This window comes from Arvicanthis niloticus, chromosome 5 (assembly GCF_011762505.2).
Source record: "Arvicanthis niloticus isolate mArvNil1 chromosome 5, mArvNil1.pat.X, whole genome shotgun sequence".
NCBI lineage: Eukaryota > Metazoa > Chordata > Mammalia > Rodentia > Muridae > Arvicanthis > Arvicanthis niloticus.
In genome coordinates this window covers 72,813,752-72,834,382 of record NC_047662.1, presented here as the reverse complement: position 1 = coordinate 72,834,382, position 20,631 = coordinate 72,813,752, and the positions used below count along the sequence as shown (strand labels likewise).

The 20,631-nt window shown below is 36.8% G+C and overlaps 1 protein-coding gene across 32 annotated transcripts in view; it reads right to left on the bottom strand.

Annotated features, from left to right (window-relative positions):
- The window catches only part of Ptprd (protein tyrosine phosphatase receptor type D), a 1,324,101-nt gene that overhangs the window by 275,455 nt on the left and 1,028,015 nt on the right, over nucleotides 1-20,631 (bottom strand). For 19 of the 32 annotated variants that reach the window (XM_076934732.1, XM_076934730.1, XM_076934744.1 and 16 more), the window contains 2 exons: nucleotides 18,567-18,715; nucleotides 15,045-15,186 (listed from right to left, as the gene is read on the bottom strand). In XM_076934732.1, coding sequence (XP_076790847.1) covers nucleotides 15,045-15,186; nucleotides 18,567-18,715 — 291 coding nt within the window. The remainder of the gene's footprint in view (nucleotides 1-15,044; nucleotides 15,187-18,566; nucleotides 18,716-20,631) is intronic. The other 13 variants (XM_076934760.1, XM_076934734.1, XM_076934753.1 and 10 more) reach the window with 1 other exon arrangement.

Below are 20,631 nucleotides of genomic sequence, written 5' to 3'. Positions count from 1 at the left end.
ATAAAGAAGGCACACAAGCTAAAATCCATCCCTCCAAACTCCTATTTCATTCCTCCTGAGTGAGTGTTAACCACTGGGATTATTTCATTTTGTTGTCATTGTTATTGTTGCTGTTTTGCTTGCAATAACATGAAAACCCTGAATAAGCAAATAGGTACAAAAGTATTTTCATCAGTATCTGAAGAAATTGTAAATATTCATCTTATTTTATGAATCATATAAAGAACTAGTTCCAACTACTCCTGCCTTTTCCTCACTTGTCTCTTCCACTTTGATAATTAGATAATAGTAATTCATAAAATAGCTCAATTAATATGGTGAATTATAAAAGTGCCATCAAATTTTATGAGTAAAGTACATGAAGATATTATATTAAACCAGAGCATTTTAAAAAAAAGTTTTTTTTTGCATCAGAGATAGTAATAGGGTGACAGAATAAAAAGAAAAAAATGTTTTATAATGAAGAAATTTGAAATTAGCAGATGAAGACTAGTTAACAGAGAAACAGGTATTGTGCTGTAAGAGAGATCTCAATGTTTACTGATTGTGCAGAATTAACTGATAAACCGAAGGGGAATACAAGGCTAATGTGTTTGCTGGAAATGTAGGGATCCAGAATCATCAACATACACAAAGTCCTGAGTCTATGCTGCCTTATGAAGGTGGAAAAGGAAAGATATGAGACTTTTATCCAAAAGCTCCACCATTAGCTACAGACTACACAGTTTGGATCTTCTAACATTTGGTCCAATTATAGTGGCAGAAGCAGATTTCATAAAGTCTAAACCTGAGAAAATGTTAAAAGACCCCTTTATCTAAACAATTGGAGTATTCTTACTGTTGCAAATTTTACAAACAACAGCAATCAAGTCTGGGGAGTACAGGGTCTTTGGAAGGCACCTTGATCCAAAACATGCTTGGTACTCATTCTTCTTTGACTCTAGTCAGATCACTTCTCCTCTCTGGCTCCCATACAGGTTGTTGGGACTATGACAGTAGCTGAGAGAATGAAAGATGGGAGAGCTGCTGCTGAACATAAATAATTTGTATGCAGACAGCGAGGCTTGATCAAAACATACCACATCCATTTCCATCATAAAGCTGTGTATGTGTACTTTTTTAAAAAACCCTTAATTTTAGGCTATCATAACCAGATTTTAATCATGTTAATAGGGAATTAAGACAACATTATCCAAAACCCTAGTCCTAATGAGGCAAACTGTTAGTCCAATGAGACAATACTTAATGTCTCTCCAAGCCCTTTGTGGAACTTTAAAGCAAATCATTAAGAATAATCATTTGAGTCAGTGAATTCTTCTACCCAGATTATGTTGGAAGAATTCTCTTTGTAAGCTGAGAGAATTTCAAATACCATGGAACTAGTGAAAGTTACCTTTATAACTATATGTTTGCAACAAAGAAAGATGTGGTCCACAGTAAGTTGGCTATTGCATTATGGCCATTTACAATGGACTTGATGGTAGCTGCCCATGCAGATCTATCATGCTAACACATGAGGACATGCTTAGAAGCCATAAGACTTAGGGTTCTAATTCAAGTTAGTAGGCTTTAAACGTAATTTGTACAAGTGCTTATTGCTTTAGAGTATATGTTAATGGATTCTTCTTAAGGGTAAAAACAACTATGTCACTTTTAATAAACATTTTATTACAAAAATCAATTTTGCTTAATGAAGTCTTCTGGGAGTGAGGACACTTTAAGATATTCTACTAGTACATATTAAGACCATTTCATATTTTATCCTGTACTTTGTTATCTCTAACTAGAGCAAGAGAAGAAAACAGAAAACGCTAAGTGCAGTAATAAAAGCTTTTACTATAAGTTAGAAGAGAAACAATAGATATATTTCTTTTTGAGATAAGGACTTGCTATGTAGCCCTGCATGCCCTGGAACTCACTATGTAGACTAGGTTTGTTTCAAACTCATAGAGATCTGTCTGCCTCTACCACCAAAGTGTGCTCTGTCTACCATGCTGGGCCGAAAGATTTCATTAAAGATAATTACTTAATTTATACTACATCATATTTTCTCACGATCCTAACAACGTAGATTCCAAAAAATGGTACATTTTTTTCCCCCTAGAACATTTTTACTCATCAGGAACTGCTTGAGCTTAACTTCTTTGACACTTGAGACTTCATACCTCAAACATGTCTTCTAACCTTCCTGTGACACTGATAGAATGCTTTGGAGCCATTCAGAAGGTCAGAAGGCAAGTTCCCCATATAAAAGTATGAGCTGGATTGTGGACACCATAGCTTGCAACAGCCTCCCTACATTAACCAAAATCACAAGCTACATGTAAAGAAATAAATTCATATTGAAATCAGACAGACTTTGTATTTTCTTGAATATTTCAAGCATTCATTCAAATTCATGCAAAGAGACAACACTTCTGAGTGAGCAAATTTACTAGAGACTATAGAAGTCACCTCCTGCACTGGCTGGGTATATGTAGCAGATCCTCTCACTCTCTTCATTTGATAGACAAAATAGATGAAGCCCAAAAGGTTCAGGACAGTACACTCAGCCAATGAGTCAAGAATAAAGGAAAATTTGTGATCTAAGTTTGTGTATTTACAGAACCTAAAATAATAAGATTGACCTTCAATAACTTCCTGCACCAAAATTGCTAAGAGAAATAAATTTAAATATGAAACATCCTTTCATGTGCAACAGTCCAACCTCATTAGAGAAGGTTCTTTGTACAGTAGAAAATGGTTAATACAAAAGTCAAAACTAGTCAAAGTATAAAAAATATCTTTTTTAGAGATCATCTAAAACTTGGACATCTATATCACATTCTCTCCTGGAAAGGTTCAGGGATTATTATAAATAAGGAGTGGGAAGCTGGTATAAGACAGAGGTCAGGAAAAAACAGACTAAAACAGTGTTCTCCTGACATGACAAGACCACTGCACACATGGATTCATAACTGCACAGGATCTGCACAAGATCAAGCCAATCAACATCCCCAACATGGAAGGGCCAGTGACTCAGAAGCTCCCACAATGGAGAAGCTATGAGCAGTTAATGGCCACTGGGGGAGAGAAAGTACCTTTTCTTTAAGGATGTGGCTCAAGGTAGATCAACTATGCAGCAGTGGTTGGATATATACTCATGAGTATATGGTTATAACACATTGGACTAGGTGGCTTATAGAGACAGGATCGTGTTGGTGTTGCTAAGCGATAGTCCTGGGAAGAGTTAAGAGGAGTAAATGGTTAAATGTAAATATGATAATTCTTTTATAAAGTAAAATAAGTCAATTTAAATGAGGTTTTTATTATCTGTGTCTAACATAGAAAGTGATACAAATATATTTTAAGTGTGAGCCAAATTTGATGTATGTGACCCAGGCAGCTATCTGCATAATCCTAACGTGTAAGGATTCTGCAGAAAACAGAGATGTTCTGTAAATGGTTTTCACCCCAAATTTTACGTGGGACAGCTAAAATTTTTGGCATTATATATTATTGACCAATAACTGATCATCAGACTTCCAAAGTTGCAGTAAAAAAAAATACATAAATGTATGAGTGTCCATTTACCTTATTTCCATGTGAAAAGTTGATTTTTTAATCCACTGAGGGCACACACACACACACACACACAATCAGGTGTTAAGAGATAGAAAAACTTCTTTCCAGAATCCTTGACCTATGCTACTTCATGACAGGGTGGACATTTATTGGATTATGAGCCCCACATAGTCCTGTATGCAAGGAACAGTGACATTGCTAGATCAGAACATTTGAAGGTATGCCTAAGGGAGAAGTAAGGTGTGGTGGTTTGAATAAGGTTGGTCATCTATGGCTGAACATGCCCTATCTCTCTGAATATGGTTGGTCCAGGGACTGACACTTTTAAGAAGTTTTGCCTTGTTGAAGTAGGTGTGGCTTTGTAGGAAGTGTGTTATTTTGGGGCTGGTCTTCAAGACCCTCCTTCTAACTGACTAGAAACAGTCTTTTCCTGCCTTTTTTTTTTTTTTTTTTTTTTTCAAGATGTAGAACTCTCAGCTCCTCCTCCAACACCATGTCTGCCTGGACCCTGCCATGCTTCCTGCCATGATGATAATGAACTGAACCTCTGAAGCTGTTTTCCAGCCCCAGTTACTTTATCCCTTAAAAGAATTGCCTTGGTCATAATGTCTCCTCACAATGATGGGAACCCTAACTAAGAGAAAAGTTGATACTGAAAATTGGGTATTTACTGTGATAGGCCTGATCATGTTTTTATTTGGAAGAATGTGGATTTGGGGATTTTGGATTTTGAAAGCAATGTAACGCTTTAAGTGAGACTTAGTGGGCCATTCAGGTAGGAATATAAAAGACAGTGGTGCTGAGGGTGATTTGAACTGTGGTAGTCAGGTCCAACAGGTTTCAGAGGATAAGTATGTGGCCTAGATACTATTCTTGTAATATTTTGGTGAAGAATATGACTGCTTTGAGACCTTGTCTGAAGTGTCTGCTGGAGGGCAAGGTTAAGAGACTCAGATTAATTGCATTGACAAAGGAAGCTCAAATCAACCAAGTTTAGACTGTATTCTGTGGTTTACTCTTATGAGGAGTGTTTTGATCAACAATAGTAAGCCTGAAAAAAAATACAAATATATAGTTCAACTACTGAAGGGGCACCAGGAAGTGGAATGGAGCTGAATCCTGTGTTGAAGGAGATAAACCAATTAAGGGAGTGGCGACCTCAGGGCAGAATCCCACCAGCTAATTGTGTTCCTTATGTATTTGTAGTTTAATAAGAGATACTTATATCATGTTAACTGTTATTATTACTTGGTTATTGTTTTATTTGGACTTTTAATCTGAAATAAACTACAATCTAGAAATAGAGGCACACCTCTTATTCAGATCTTGAAGCTGGAAGACACAGGCTATTGAAGTGGATCTTGATGCATAATGCCCATGGAAATCTTAGGCCTAGACATAGTGGTACATAGTTGTAATCCCAGCATTCAAAAAACAGAGCCATACAGATCTCATAGTTCAAAGTCATTCTACACAGCAAGTTCCAGGACAGCCAAGCATAGGCAGTGAAGAAGTTGGAGAACAGAAAGCTGGTGATAATGCAATAGAACTAGGGAGGATGTGTTCCAGCCTCAGCAATCATCAGAACTTGGAAGCTTGGGCCATGTAGCTCTGGCTTTAGAGTCAAGCATAAAAGGAGTTACTGGGACAATTAATGCTAGTAAGTTGTAGCTAAGAAATTAGTGGTGATTAAGAAGAGACCAGCATCACTGAGGTGAGATCTTCTAAAAAGAGGTTTCTGGGAGCACAAAGAAGTTATATTCCAGAGATAGATAAGTTTGTACCTTCTGCTCCAGCTGGACTAGGTAATGTGTAAGGATCATACAGGTGGTATTAGTTTTGATGGTATGAAGGGATCATGGAGAGCAGCTGAGGCTTGGACTATGAGAGGCCAGGAAAGGCCATTAGTGAAAGTGCAGTGTCAGTTGCATTTGATGATCCAGGACTGACGGGGTCATACAAAGAAGTTGTGGTTTGGCACCTTATGAATAGGGCCTATGAGAGGCTATAAGTGAAGCATAATTAAAAGTGAAGCCAAAGACCTCTGTGTATTGGAGATGCCAATACCATGTGATGACCATTAAGAACAGCAGCAGCATTGGAGTGGAGTCCACCAGACCCTGGAGTACTACAGAGGACAGAGCTGGAACTGTGACTCAAGCCCTTTGAAAGAACCCAGAAATCATGTGTGGCTCCAAATCATTGGAACAAGAACCTGTGAAGCATGGAGAAATGCAGAGTTTTGAGTTCTCTTAACTTGTTTTTGGTATTTCCTCACTATGCCATTTTCGAATGGTAATGTATATCCTGTGATATCGGAGGTATGTGATATGTGACCTGCTTTCTTATTTTGATTTCATAGAGGATTACATTTAAGTTACTAGATGAATCTCAAAAGAGACTTTAGACTTTTAACATTGTTGAAACTGCTATAGACTTTGGGGACTTTTTGAAGTTTAACTATATGAATTTTCATTATGCTATGGCTAGGTATGGCTCCTTTAGACTGATGTATTTAAACAAGCCTATGTGGACGGGAGGAAGTGGAATGTGGTGGCTTGAATATGCTTGGCCCACAGAGTGACACTATTAGATGTGTGGCCTTGCTGGAGTATGTGTGACCTTGGTGGAGGAAGTGTGTCACTTTGGGGATGGGTTTTGAGACTCTCCTCCTAGCTTCCTAAAAGCCAGTCTTTTCCTGTCTACCTTTGCATCAAGATGTAGAACTCTCAGCTCCTTCGCTAGTACCATCTGTACCTGGACATTGCCATGCTTCCTGTTATAATGATAATGGACTGAACCTCTAGAGCTGCAATCTAGCCAAATTAAAAGTTGTCCCTTATAAGACTAGCCTTGGTAATGGTGTCTTTTCACAGCACTAATGGAAACCCTAACTAAGGCATGAGGGAATTAACATTTTCCAAGATTTTTTATATTCAAGTCAGTATGCCAAATGCTTCACAGACAAGTCATTAGATTCTATCATTAACCCTACAAAAAAACATAAAAATTTCATATTTAGGCATGTTGAGTGTGTCTGAACCTACGGAGTTAGGAAGCAGGGAAATGCCCACATGAACTCTTACCTGATATAGCTACAAAGAACAAGAGTGCTCTTGGGCATCTCAATTTCACTCTCTTACTTTCCTTAACTTGATTTTGTGATTCCTTTTCTTATTCTCCAACCCATAGTAGCTAAGAAAATAATAACCCTTTTGTCATATCAGGTAAAATACACTAACTCATGCCCAGGCTATCTCTGATGTATGTATGATGTTCTACTTCTCTGCCCATGTGTATATTCACTCTATGTGAACATTCTGGGTGAATAATAAATTCTGGAAATATGTGTAGGCCAGGAAAAAAGTAATAGTGGTTATACACATGAAAAAACTATATAAAATTAAGGCATAATAACAGAAAATTTCAAAAGTAGAAAACATTTTGAAGTTAAGCATGTCACCCAAATATATGTGCATACACACACACACACACACGAACATATGCCTCATAAATTAAACATTTATACCTGTGTATATGTATAAGTATATAAATATTTCATTCACAGAATGTTTTATTTACTTGTATAATGTATTAACATGAAAAATGACAAATAGATTTATTAAAACCCATAATTTTTATAACTCCTATGCTCCTCTAATGAAATTCCAGTGTCCAGTTTCCCTGTTCATACCCCAACTCTGGCTAGCCATAAGCATGCACAGATGCACAAGCAGTCAAAGCCAAGCAGTGTACAAGGGCTGAACACACATCTTCAAACCAATGATATTAAATTTCTACTCTTATTTGCATCACACTTCATTCTTCTATTTTATACGTTTTCCTAAGAGTAGATATTGAGTCCTCCCTCAGTCTCCCTACAGTGATCCTTCTCCCTCAGCCTCTCCAGTACAGTGCTCATCCCTCAGTCAATCCAATGCTGTATTCACAGGTATGTGTCACCATTATAGCTTGATAAAGAAACTACTTCTGTGAAAATACAAAGCAGGGTCAATATAACCTGGTCATAGACACCAGTCCATATGACCAAAATATTTTAGTTGTTAAAACCATCCTACAAGCTAAATGTTGGCAAAAAAATGCTATTTAATGTAAAAAATAAAGTTTAGCCATCAAGGGTTACAGTTAAAGATATTGAAATGACATGAAACGTTTAAGATATAAATAAAAATATAAACTAATTTTTAAAGGTCATAGTTAAGAGTATTTTACTTTTTCTTTTTTAAAAGTCTTTAAAATTTTTTAATCTTACTTTTCTTACCATCTTAAGTAAAATATTTTAAACACAGAGGCCCATGCCTGTTGTCGTTTTGGCATATGTTTGTTTTATTGGTATTTTGCTTGTTTGCATTTCTGCCTTGTGGGTTTTTTTTTGTGTGTGTGTGTTTCTTGGATTTCTATAGTGTATTGTTTGTTTGCTTTTCACTTTCTTTAAGAAGAAAGAGAAAAACAACAAAGTGCTGAGTAGGGAGGAGGGGAGCAACTGGGAGGAATTGGAGAAGAGAAAAAAAAGATTAAAATGTCCTCTATCAAAAAGTTTTCTTAAGTAAAAAAAAAAATAGGTTAAGAATACTTGGCTGTATTATATCACTTAATTTAGTGTGTCAGTGTGGCTGTTAATTCATAAGTCTGTGTGTGTGTGTGTGTTATAGTAGTGAGTTATAAGCATGTGTAGGAAACGGTACATGACTATGCCCACTTGAATGGAGGCCTGTTGTATCACTCTCTACCTTATTCCCTCAATATAAGGTATCTCAATGAACCAGGTTGCTGGCCAGGAACCTCCAATAAACCTCTTGTCTCTATTCCTCACCATACCAGGCTTTTTACCTAAGAGCTGGTATCTGCACTCAAGTGCTCCTGTTTATATGGAAGTGCCCTTACCCACTGAGCCATGTCTCCAGCCTCTCATTGTTTTTTAATAGGATAAAATAAGTTGCTTGCTCTTCTAAGAAAATATGTAATTAGGACTCTGATAATTAAGCTTGAGATAAGGTATTTGGTATATCTGTGCCCAAAATCCCAATAAATTATGCATGCACAACTTTTAAAGCTGCATCTTAATTAGCATCTTAAAATAAAACTAATTTTGAAAGCCATGATATTGAAGTTTTAAAAAAAAATCTTCCCAATTTTATTAGTGAAAGCTAGCTAAATATCCAGCATTAAAGTATAAACATTATGTAAAACTGACATGAATTGTTGAGTTCTGTAGTAAATTCCTTTGCAAATTCCAACTCACAGAGATGGTCTCTGTTGCCTTTATCATATTCACACACACACACACACACACACACACACACACACACACACACACACATTGTTCCTCATTGACATAGATAAATCACCTAAGCCAGTTGTCTTATGAGACATTTTATTCCAGTTTGAATTAGTGCGTCTGTCTGTGATGGCTTAGTTTGGGTAACTTGTATAGGTCACAGATTGCATAGATATTTCTTCAAATATTCTTGGTGAGGTTGCTTTGAACAAGGTTAAGTTGTAATTCAGGACACCAAGTAAAAATAGATTTCTCTCCCTTATGTTAGGGTAGCACTAAATAAAAATGTGTAAGCACTCCACAAACGAGGAAGAACTCTTTTTGCCTCTAGCTTGCAAACCAGAACACCAGCCTTTCCTATTCACACATGACCTGAAGCATCTGCTTTTCCTGGGCCTCAAGCCTGCTGGCTATGGGAATAGAAACATACCACCCAGACTCTTGGGTGCCCAGCTTGCCAATCCACCTAGCAGATTGTTGGACTTGTCAGTCTCATTAATCATGTGAGCCAACACCTTACAATTGGGATTTCTGTTGGCAATGCTGCTGGTTTTCTTTCTCTGGAATACCCTGACTGATACTCCACCTCATGTTCTTGACAAGTAGAGAATCATTTCTTAGACATGTAAGGTCTCTGTGGTTTACAATCTATTACACTTGCTCTGTCTGGCTATACTCTAAGCTTTCATGATCACATCTCCTCTCTCCCATGATGCATCATAGAAATAGTATTTTACCATACTCTGAATTATCATCACACTCATGATCAACTGTAGACTTAACTATCAGAAAAATGTCATTCTTCCACGATAAAAGCATCAGATAAACCCCCAAAGATCTTAGCTGTAGGACCCAATCTCAGGCTCTCTAGATGTCATTTTCTCAAACAATGAACAAAGTGACAGAAACTAGGATACCAAGTTCCTTTTTGGCTCAACACTGCCTCAATCTCTTTAAGTCAATTATTAGTTATCATTCATATGGCTTTTAGATGCATCTCAAAATCATTAAATATTTTATTATGAGGTAAAGAGAAGAAAGCTATTCTTTTGTGAACATAATTGTTTATAATGGCATTTATTCTCTTTTAAGACATGATGTTGGTGAGGAGAAGAATGTGATGATGGTTGTGGGGAAGGAGCATGGACAGTCCACATAACAGTACTGATGAGAAGAAATGACAAGCAAACAGGGACAGCCCTCAAGTGGCATACACATCACCAAAGGAGAACATTTAACCTTTCCTCTTACCGGAATCTCACAACACAGTTTAAAGGAGCTGCCTTCGGGACACGAAATAGAGTTTTGTTTTTAAGTCCTAAAGATCAAACTGCTGAAAAGTCAGCAGTTCCTCTCTCTATAACCTGACTCTGCCCTCTGCCACCTTTTTCTAGCAGGAAGGCAGCATTATAAAGGAACATGTTATCATTTTATTATCAATTTATTCCAAACACTTCACTATTTCATAAGCTTTTTTTCAAATAGTCTTCCCTCAGTACCGTAATTGTCAGCAAGTTTGTTCTGTGCTGGCCACCCTTCCTTTTGTTTCAGTCTTTCATAAAAATCCTTTTGTGTGACAGTCAAGCAGCTGTGCTTTGTTCTTTAATGTTCCTAGCCTGGATCCCCAGCCGAGATCACTTTATAACATAAACGGCAAAGTACCATTTTCACAGCAGGGACAACTGTGTTCATCTTCAAAAAGAGGCATTAATAAAATGAGCCTGTAATGAACATGCTAATTCTGATCGCAGGATAGTGCACAAAGGCACAGGCTTCACTGCCACCTCCCTGAATGATGGGGAAGGTTGTTCACGTTCCTTTTTTCTTAACAACAGCTATAATGGCTTATATTTTTTTTTGAACAGACATATTATGCAAACATCGCTCTGTGTTTTACAATGCAATGCTGCCTCATCTCATCCAAACTGCTCACTCTGTTTTACTATCTCAGTAACAGTCACCTTCAGGGGAACATGCTTTTTCCATCTTGCAAGAACTGACTTCCCGAATTAGGCATGTCGCTGAATCACAGAACAGTAGCTGAGAAGGGATCTGACTGATCGGATCCCCAAGTTAAGGGTTCTTGGTACAAATGAGTTAAGGGAGAGAGAGAGAGAGAGAGAGAGAGAGAGAGAGAGAGAGAGAGAGAGAGAGAGAGAAGAGGAATAACTAAAAGAACAGGGACATGGGCAGATTGAATAAGAACATCATATATTTGTGTCACAGAGCCAGCATGGGAGCTCAAATGACCACAACCTGGGCATAAGTACTCTGCATTGTCTAATACCTAATGGTGTCCGTATCCAGTGATATATAAAAAAGTATCACTTACTGAACTGTATTTGTAAAAATGTGTAAATGGAATGCCTCAGATTTGGCATGCTAACATATTAGACAGAAGCTGTACTCGGCATGCATTCTATGAAAAAGCTAGTTTTCAATGAGCAGATGAAGAAAGCCACGCGATATTTCTGTTTAGTTGTTGTGATGCGGATATTGTGCTGGCAGGGGTTTGGGGATGGCACTATTTGTATATGGGCAAATATCTGGACATAAGCCACAAAATTTAGATAATGCCTACTCTGTGTTACTAGTTTGAAGAAGTGTGTATTTTCAGACCACCCCCCCCTCCAAAAAATAATAAGCTCAAGAAACATTTACGATATTTAGTCATGCTTTCAGGAAAAGAAAGATTCAATTATTCTAGAACTTCCTTTAAGAGAAAGGAAGAAAGGATTCTTGAGCCCTTTCCTCCAGCCCTAAAGCAGCAGACATTCTTGGATTTTTCAATAGTGAGAAGAGACTTTCCCAGGGCAGTCTTATCTGCCCAGCGGCTGATAACATACATCAGTAGAATGTGCTCACTCCCAGTTTCATTATATATATTTCTATGTTTCCCTGCAGATATCAGGAAAACCTCACAGGCAATCAAGTCAGGATCCAGAGAACCAATTTCATTTGGGTGGCAATTCCTACACATAAGATGTACTTTCTGGTCCCTTGCACAAACCAACCTACAAGTCTTATATTTAATCCATTGTCCTTAGTGGTATCCCACAGTGGATAAGCCTCAAACTTCACTAAGCTCTTAGTGGCCCCTGAAGCCTTCACTTGCAGCCTGCTTTGGAAGAACTATATGCATCTAGCAATCATGCAAAGCCTCCTAACATGCCAGGAAACTAGTGCCAATATGTGCTTGTGCTTACACAACAACAGAAATGGAAGGCAATAATAATAATAATAATAATATTAAAAAACCTGAATGACCACATTCATCCTGCACCCTGCAGTGCCCATTCTGAGCCCCTCTTACTACAGGATATATGCTTAACTGTTCAATATCTCATCCCAGGACATGGTCAGCCATGGGACTTAAGGTGTCTGTCCTGTGAAAATGGTTTTAAAAGTGAGGGCAATTGGAAAAATTGCTCTTTAGGGAAAGTGTCCCTGAAATGCCTCTTCAGTGCACATGGGTGGTCAGGGTATTATAGTAATGTCTTCTGCATTTAGCCACACAGGTCAGACATTTGAATATCCAATTACTTAGGTTCTTTTGGAGCCCGTTTGAAATAAATGAGTGCTCTCCATCCATCCTACTTAGACAAAAGCCATCCTGACAGTTGGCACATTTTTGGCATTTGTCAGCAAAGTGGGAAGGAAATAAATGACCCATGTAGCTGAAACAGGCCTGTGATGAGGGCCACTGGACAGCAAGGGTAAAGTGGTCACCATATCCTACAGCATGAGAACGCTTGAATATCTGCCAACAGGATTCGCAAGAGAAAGTAAACTCAAGCCGATAAGAAGGCTCATTAGCTCGAACACAGACACAGTCCCCTCCCTAACTCTTCACAACGTTCTAAGCCCATAAACACCCGTTTATTGCTGGCCTATTACTAAGACTATTCGTAGTAGAAAGAATTGTCAGCATGTAGAAAAGATAAAGAGGTGACTCTGAGAAGCAAAGATGATTCCATGATTCCTCCATGATTTCATGAAAAGGCAATGGAAAGAATGCCATTGGGGACATTCTACTTTTTCACATTTCAACGTCAACTTTGAGTTTTCCATTGAAACATTTGCAGAACAGCTAAAGAATATCTAAGAATGGAAGATTAAACATCTTGCTAGAAGCGTGGATTTTCATTCAAATGAAAAGCATATGATTAATAGTCATGTAGAAAGTCAAGATCACACTGAAGTTTTCAAATGCATTTGTTTACACAGTGATGAACTGTTTAAAGCAGACGCAACAAGAGTCCAGCCAGCCAGAAAACAGAAAAACATAAATCTCTATGAATTTCTAAGGAAAATTATACTTCCTGTAAACATTTTGTTAATATATTCTGGAAATAAGAAATAACTAAGACAAGCAAATGACATATATTATTATTTCCTTTGCAGAAACTCAAAGAGCTTACATGATTTTTAAAAAGTTTCTAATTATTTTATTTTACCTTTGTAATACACTTTCTACCTGCTAAAAGAATCAATTGGTTGTTCGAAGTTTAAAGGAATATCACAGATGAGTCTGAGACTTGCTCTGATATAGATGTGTGAAGACTGAATCTAGCTCCCAGCCTGGTTATATTACAAACACACACATAGATTCACATATACCCAGTGCCATAGTATGAGTACACCATCTATAAACATGGATGAACACTCCATTAAAATTTTACATCTGAATTCTAATAACTGTCTACACTTTATTTTACAAGATATTATAGCTGCCTGGTAGATTTTATTCCTCCTTTTATCTCTGCAAATGTTTTAAATACTTTTTAAAGTTTAAAATATATTTTATGTCATACATTATGGGCCCCAAGTCTTAAGATTTATACCCTCATTGTCTGAGCTTCATGATGGATTGAAATTGTCTGCAATTATTTAGAATTTGAGGTTTTGAATACATACGGTTATGAAAGAATGCATTTCTGGGTTAACCTGCAATGAGCATATTTTCTGAAGTATAGGGGCTTTATTGTGATCCCTTATTCCTTAGTATGGGACTCTATTTTCAATTCAGTTTTTGGGCTATACTCCTGGGCTCTGAGAACAGCAGCAAAGGAATGTGGCAGAAGCCTCACTTTTACAAGGAGCTGATATGCCTTCTTATCAGATCTGACTTTTCACACGCATGCATCCTGCTAGAGCCTTGAAACTTCTAGCACTGAACTCCGAAATCCTTGCAATTTTCCTCCCAGCATCTATCTTTCTAATGGTCTATTCTCTGGGTGTCTTCGTCTTTACAACACTTGGAAACTTCTCTTACTCAGTTAATTTCTTCTTAAATTTTGTAAAATTGTATTTAGAAAAATTGTCTATTGTAAGTTTTGCAAACAGTTTTGAAGCATGAAACAAGAAAACAATATAATAGAGAAGAAGATAAAGATGTGCAAAACATTACCATAATGATGTTTCTACTAGCTTCCCAGTTAGGATATGCTTATATCTCTACTAAAGAATCAGGACTAGAAATATAGCAAGGATCCAAATTTTATACAATAGCACTGTCATGGTAAAGGTACTCTACAAAATAAGCAGACCATGCCATGCTTTAACAGGCTGCATAAGCAACACACACACACAGAGAAAAGTATCTACCATAACATTTTATTCATCAATGGGTATCAGTGCAAAAAACAACTGCAATAATTATTTTTTAAATAAATCAATAAAATGTGTATTTCCTTTTTTAAAATCAATCCTTTTAAGGAAGGAAGTTCACCTTTCTTTTCTTTCTTTTTTTCAATCAATCATTTTAGGGAAGTTAGCTCACATTTGCATAGGATGGCTTCTTTAATTTTGTAACCATCAGTGTCAACTTGTTTAGTATGTACCAGAAAACAGCAGCAGTAGGAATCCCAACGGAGACTAGACACAAGTGATGCTATCAATGGAGTGATCCATACATTTTCCTGTTTAGATATCCTCGTCAAAATTAAAATGGCCTCTGTCATTTAAAACAAAAACTTTTTTTCACTCTTACTTTCTTTTCTTGATTAACATTCCTTCAAGAACCAAGAAGATACCCACTGTCTGACGAACATTTGGCACATCCCAACATTCCACTGGAGCTCTTCCCTCCTGTGATCACAGCACATCACTGTTCTCTGAAAGAGAACTTGACAGACAGAACTGCTGCCATGATACATCAACCATGAACTTGAGCACTTACCACGTAAAACTGTGAGTCTTGTGGACACACTTATTTCTCCCACATTATTTGAGGCCACACATTCATAAATGGCCTCATCCCGTGGAGTCCTTAAGGGCTGTATTCTGAGAACTGATCCAGATCCATCGTCAAATTCTATTACCTATTAGAGGAAACAATAGCTGTCACAGGTGTTGTTACAATCATCTACCTCTCAGCTAAACTTCTCAGCGCAGTAGAGAGCCAGCCATTAGGTTCTGACTAGACTAGGCATCATTCTGATAAAGCACTGAATTCTAATAATGTGGGACAGCAGGACAATGGATCACATGTATATAGCTTGTACCAAGCGAAAGTCATAAAACAACCAATTCAAAAATATAGATTCCTAGTCCCTACCAAAACCCACCATGATTCCCTCATTAACATATCTCAAGCTTAGTAATTACACAGGCACACCATAGCTATGATGGATAAACTTCAGTGACTCACTTTGGCAACACATGTGCCGACGTGGACCCGTTTAAAACATAATGCTTGTCACCACAAATATTTCTGTCCGTTTAAAGGGTCTTGTTCTTAACAATATATATGGTCAAACCACAAGGAGAAACTGCATAAATCTAGTACTTAGGCAGCCAACAAGTGAGCCAACCCAAAGCTTGGCAGCCTGCATTAATTTTGTCATAAATCATTCCAGTATTTGTTCCAGCTTAACATGTTCTGCCTTTTTATGGCCTTCTTCCCATGAAATGGAGGCTTGCCTCACCAGACCAAACATCAGTGTGCTAAGCACAAACCCTGAATTCACTGTCACTGTGAGCTCCACTGTGAAGGAAGAGCAACACTGGTACTAAGAGCAGCTAAATGAACCAGCACAAAGTCTGCAAACCACGATGGTGGTGGTATGTATGTACAGCAGTCAGGAACAGTACCATTCCATTCCATGATGTCTTCCAGCAGCTGCTTACTGAGACACTGTGCTTCTGGAGTGTTTCCATGTGCCCTTGACTGCAAATAAACTGAAACTTTTTATCAAATCTATGAGGAGCTTAATCCCTGTTTCTGTGTGCATGTATTACCATGCAGAGAAAGGATATTGCATATTTTAATTGTATTCACTTTAGCTTCTTTATGGATTCCACTTTAATTGTGAATTCAGAAATACTCAGAATGCTTGATTTCTCAAAACCCCACTATATATTTTCACCTTGATTAAGAACACATTTAAAAGGAATCTATTATGTATCTAAGAGACACAAGTTCCAGTTACTAGACTCCTTCTTCAATACTCCACAATTATATATATATATATATATATATATATATATATGTATATGTATATATACACACATATATATATTTATATATATATATATATTTATATATATATATATATAAATACTTGGAGTATACCACAGTTTAATACAGAAAAATGTTTGCAGATCATTAATACAAATTTAAATTAATCTTACATTAAATATCATTGTATATTCATAAACATTATTGTATAATGAAACCTTTTTTATGTTGTCATGCATTAAAAGCCAGTGTTCTAAATCCCATGTTGAAAGCAGTCAATGCATGCTTCTATGTGCCAAGTACTATATGTGGCATTGACAGAATGCAGCACAACCAGTCTCATCTATTACTCAACAGGAGTACAGGGTGTACTCGTGCTCTGTGTGTGTGTGTGTGTGTGTATGTATGTATGTATGTGTGTGTGTGTGTGTGTGTGTGCACCCATGTACATGTGTGTATGTGTGTGTACTACAAATTTGGTTAAGTATTTTCAGCCCAAGACTTGGTATCACTTCGCACAGTTGTTTTATATAAAACAATCTTCCCTGAATTTGTTTATATGATTCTCTTTTTTCCATTTTTTTATTTTATATTTTATTTACATTTCAGATGCCATCCCCTCTCCCCATTTCCCCTCCCTAGAAAACCCCTAACCCATGTCCCCTTTTCCTTTTATACAATTTTTTTTAAGTGTTAGTCAAAGGCTTTATACGTTTGGTAATGCTCAATCAGAAGTGTAACCCAATACCCAACGTAGATATATAAACTGTCTTTGACTGGTGGAGACACGTGAACATCTGCCTCCATGTTTATATGATTCTCATTAGTAAGTATGTACAAAGAAGATCTCCTGCTTTAACTATATGATCCAATCATTTATTTGTATGAGATTTATTTAGTAGGTCAATGTCAACAGAAAGCATATCAAAGAGCATTCCTCTTGGGGGAAAAAAAACTTTTAACTTAAAAGGAAAAAAAGGTCATATATCTAAAATTCGCACAAACAACATGTCAGTTTGTGTATTGTGTAGAAATTTCCTTGAAGAAAAGTTTAAACCACCTTATCTTAAATTCAAACATGTAAAAAATAAAATTTATTTCTAAATTTGTAAAATTATAGGTTATGACTTGAAGTTCAAATTTTAAGTTTCACCGTTATTTCTAATCAGAATTTTTATAAACATGAATCTGCTCTGAACACCCTGAACAATGATGATACAGTATTCTGAGGTTTTGGTTCTGATTTTACTGTTCACCAGAGATTGTAATCAATTTTCCAAACTGTGAACTAGGCCCTGAAATCTATTAGAAAAATCACACAAAATGGAAGAGAGTTTTTATAATTTGGGATAGCTCGGGATTCTTGGTGTCCCCTAAAAATCATAGTACACTCTGGGCATCTTCATTTATGAGTGTGATGTGCTTCAGAATGAACAGATTTATATATCTCACACTTCCTCCTGATACTGAAATGACTTAGCATCATTGTGTACTTTTTCCTGAAGAAAGACAAAAAGTCTCCATTAGATTCCCTGAATAATTACTCTGTCTGGCTTGTTTCTTGTACGTGGTACTTACACCAAAACACAGAAGGGAATTTCTTATTATAGTCCACAGGGTTAAGTTGATACTTATTATTTTTAATCCGCTCTCCTCTCTTGACTTGGTAACAGAGACTGAAATCCCCTTCCAAGAAAATAATCCTGAAGTTAAGCTATAGGACTGAATACAATTGATCCCATTTCAACAACAAAATTTAAGATCTGTTTGGCGTAAACATGTTGACACTGTTTACCCATCCACATATTGTGTTCAGATATAATCATGCCACTCAGTACCACTGAGGAAGATAGAAAGTTCTAGAAAGACATACATTTTCATGTGTCCTTTAGACTTGGGAAAATGAGGATATGAGTTTCTACCTAGCAATCTTAAGAAGAAGCAGTCTGAAGATGTGTCTAGCAGACAAATCTGTGACCTTTTATGCACCTTACTGGCAACAGAAACCAGAATCTCAGATACGCACTCAAAAAAAAATCCTCAGATTCTAGTTAAATCCTTACACAAGTGGATACAAAACTCAGCAACTTCAATGACCACATTCTATATTCAATAAATACATTTAGTTACAAGGCTTATTGCAGGTGACATCACTGTCACAACTCAGTACTTGTGACACCTCATAGCAGAGCAGAGAGAATAGATGCATTCTTCCCCAGAGAAACAGAACAATGGACCTAATACCTCAAATCTCTGGTTGCTGACTTTCTTTCCTTTTTTGTTCCAGACAATTTTAGGTCTTGGGTCTCCTGTAGCTTGACAAATGAATGATGCAACTCCTCCAGAGACCCCTGTCTGATCAACCGGAGTTCGTGTAAATCTGGGAGGTGCTGAAATAAGAAGAAATAAACACCCCAGTTAGCAGCAATATTGAAATAGATTATGACCCGACTCCACTGCTCCCTCACAGTACACAGCCTCATCCACAGTATCAATGTAGGAAGGTGAAAAAACCCAAGGCAACCACCTTCTGCTTTTGAGGGTAACTTTGTGGTCAAGGTCTGTTATCTCTTAGTGCTTTCATTGCTGAAACCTGAATTAAGGCAGAGATCCAATAACATCCAAAAAGCAACATCACACATTAATTTTTATTACCAGTATTTAAAAATCCAATTTGTCCACGGTAACGAAAAGCTCATCAATCAAAGTAAGTAAAATTCTAGCACTTTGCTTTGATGTCACTATCAGGATGTTGCCAGAAAGCAGCACTGCCATGGCTAGGCTATTAAAATTAGTGACATTTAAGGGATGTTCTAGGAAATCTTAAAGAGACAAGAAATATAGCCTGGAATTAGGAGGCACAGCAGGAAACAAGAAGGGGGAAATGCCACAGGGGCATTCACACATTGTCTTGTAATGTAGATTTTCATTTTGTGAAAAGGAACTTTGAGAAGCTTCCCAAGTCACAGGGAAAGAGGTTTATAAGGAGGCACCAACTTATGGTTACTAAAGAAGAAAGAGTGGAAAATGAAGTTTTCCAGAGTCTCCATCTCAGTTGACTATTTTGAGCAGTCATATTTCTCTCCTCTCTGAAAACACTTCTTTCCTATCTTATATTTTCAAATCTAAAAATCAGTCACAGGGTGATGACATAAGATGTAGATGAATATGATGATCATTCATATACAAAAATATTCATTGTGTAATCTGATTAGCAGAAGAATATAGGCAGAATACATACAAGTAGCACTAATATTAATAATAGAGGCATTTATGTTAAAATAAAATATAAATAGGAAATAGTACATATAAGAAGGAACTATTTTATCCCATGATATGAAAAACACTTATGAGTCAATGAAAAAGTACAAAAGCATAATGTAGAATTCCGAGGGACATCTGATAAGAAAACACTTAAATTATGCACAGTATGTGAAAACATTAATGATAGTGGCTTGTAAACTAGTATTTTAATTGCTTTTTAAATAGTTCTATTTTCATCTGTGGATATATAATGTCTGTATACATATGTACAGTGATCTGAAGAGGCCAGAACAGGGCATCAGATCCCCTGGAGCTGGTTACAGGTTGTGGGCTACAAGACATAAACTGGTCATGCAGCAAGAGTTTTTGATTGATGAGCATATTTGATTGGTGAGAATATTGCCTTTAGCTATATTTAAGATTTGTAATTGTTATGTCTGAAAAATGTTTTAATATCAAGAACACTTTATGTTTCCATTTTTCTTTCTTTTCTTTTAATGAATGTACAAATTTTATCACCTACTGTTCTTTAGTGGTATCACTGACAACAGCTATAACTAGTTCTAGTTAATATTTAATTTCAATATAATCTTCAAACTCTAGGTCAAAAAAATAGCAACAGTGTATCTTTTTTGTTCATTGCTGTCATGAAACTTTGCTCTCCATCATGCTTCCACCTAATGTCTTGCAATACCTGTAACATGTTCTAACCCAGTTTGATTGCTTTGCAGATTGAAAAACCAGCTAATCTCAATGCTACTGTTATTTGACAAGTGATGATGACAGACAGGTAGGCAGGAAGGCAGGCAGGTAGGTAGGTAGTAGGTAGATGATATAGACTGGTAGAAAGATAGATAGATAGATAGATAGATAGATAGATAGATAGATAGATAGATACATAGATACATAGACAGACACACATACAGATAGACAAAGGCTCAGAGACAGAGGGGAAAAATCATTTAGATTTACTCTTTATTCACTGTCAATACATGAGATAGAGACAAATTATTTTGCAAATATTATTCCACTTTTGCATGTT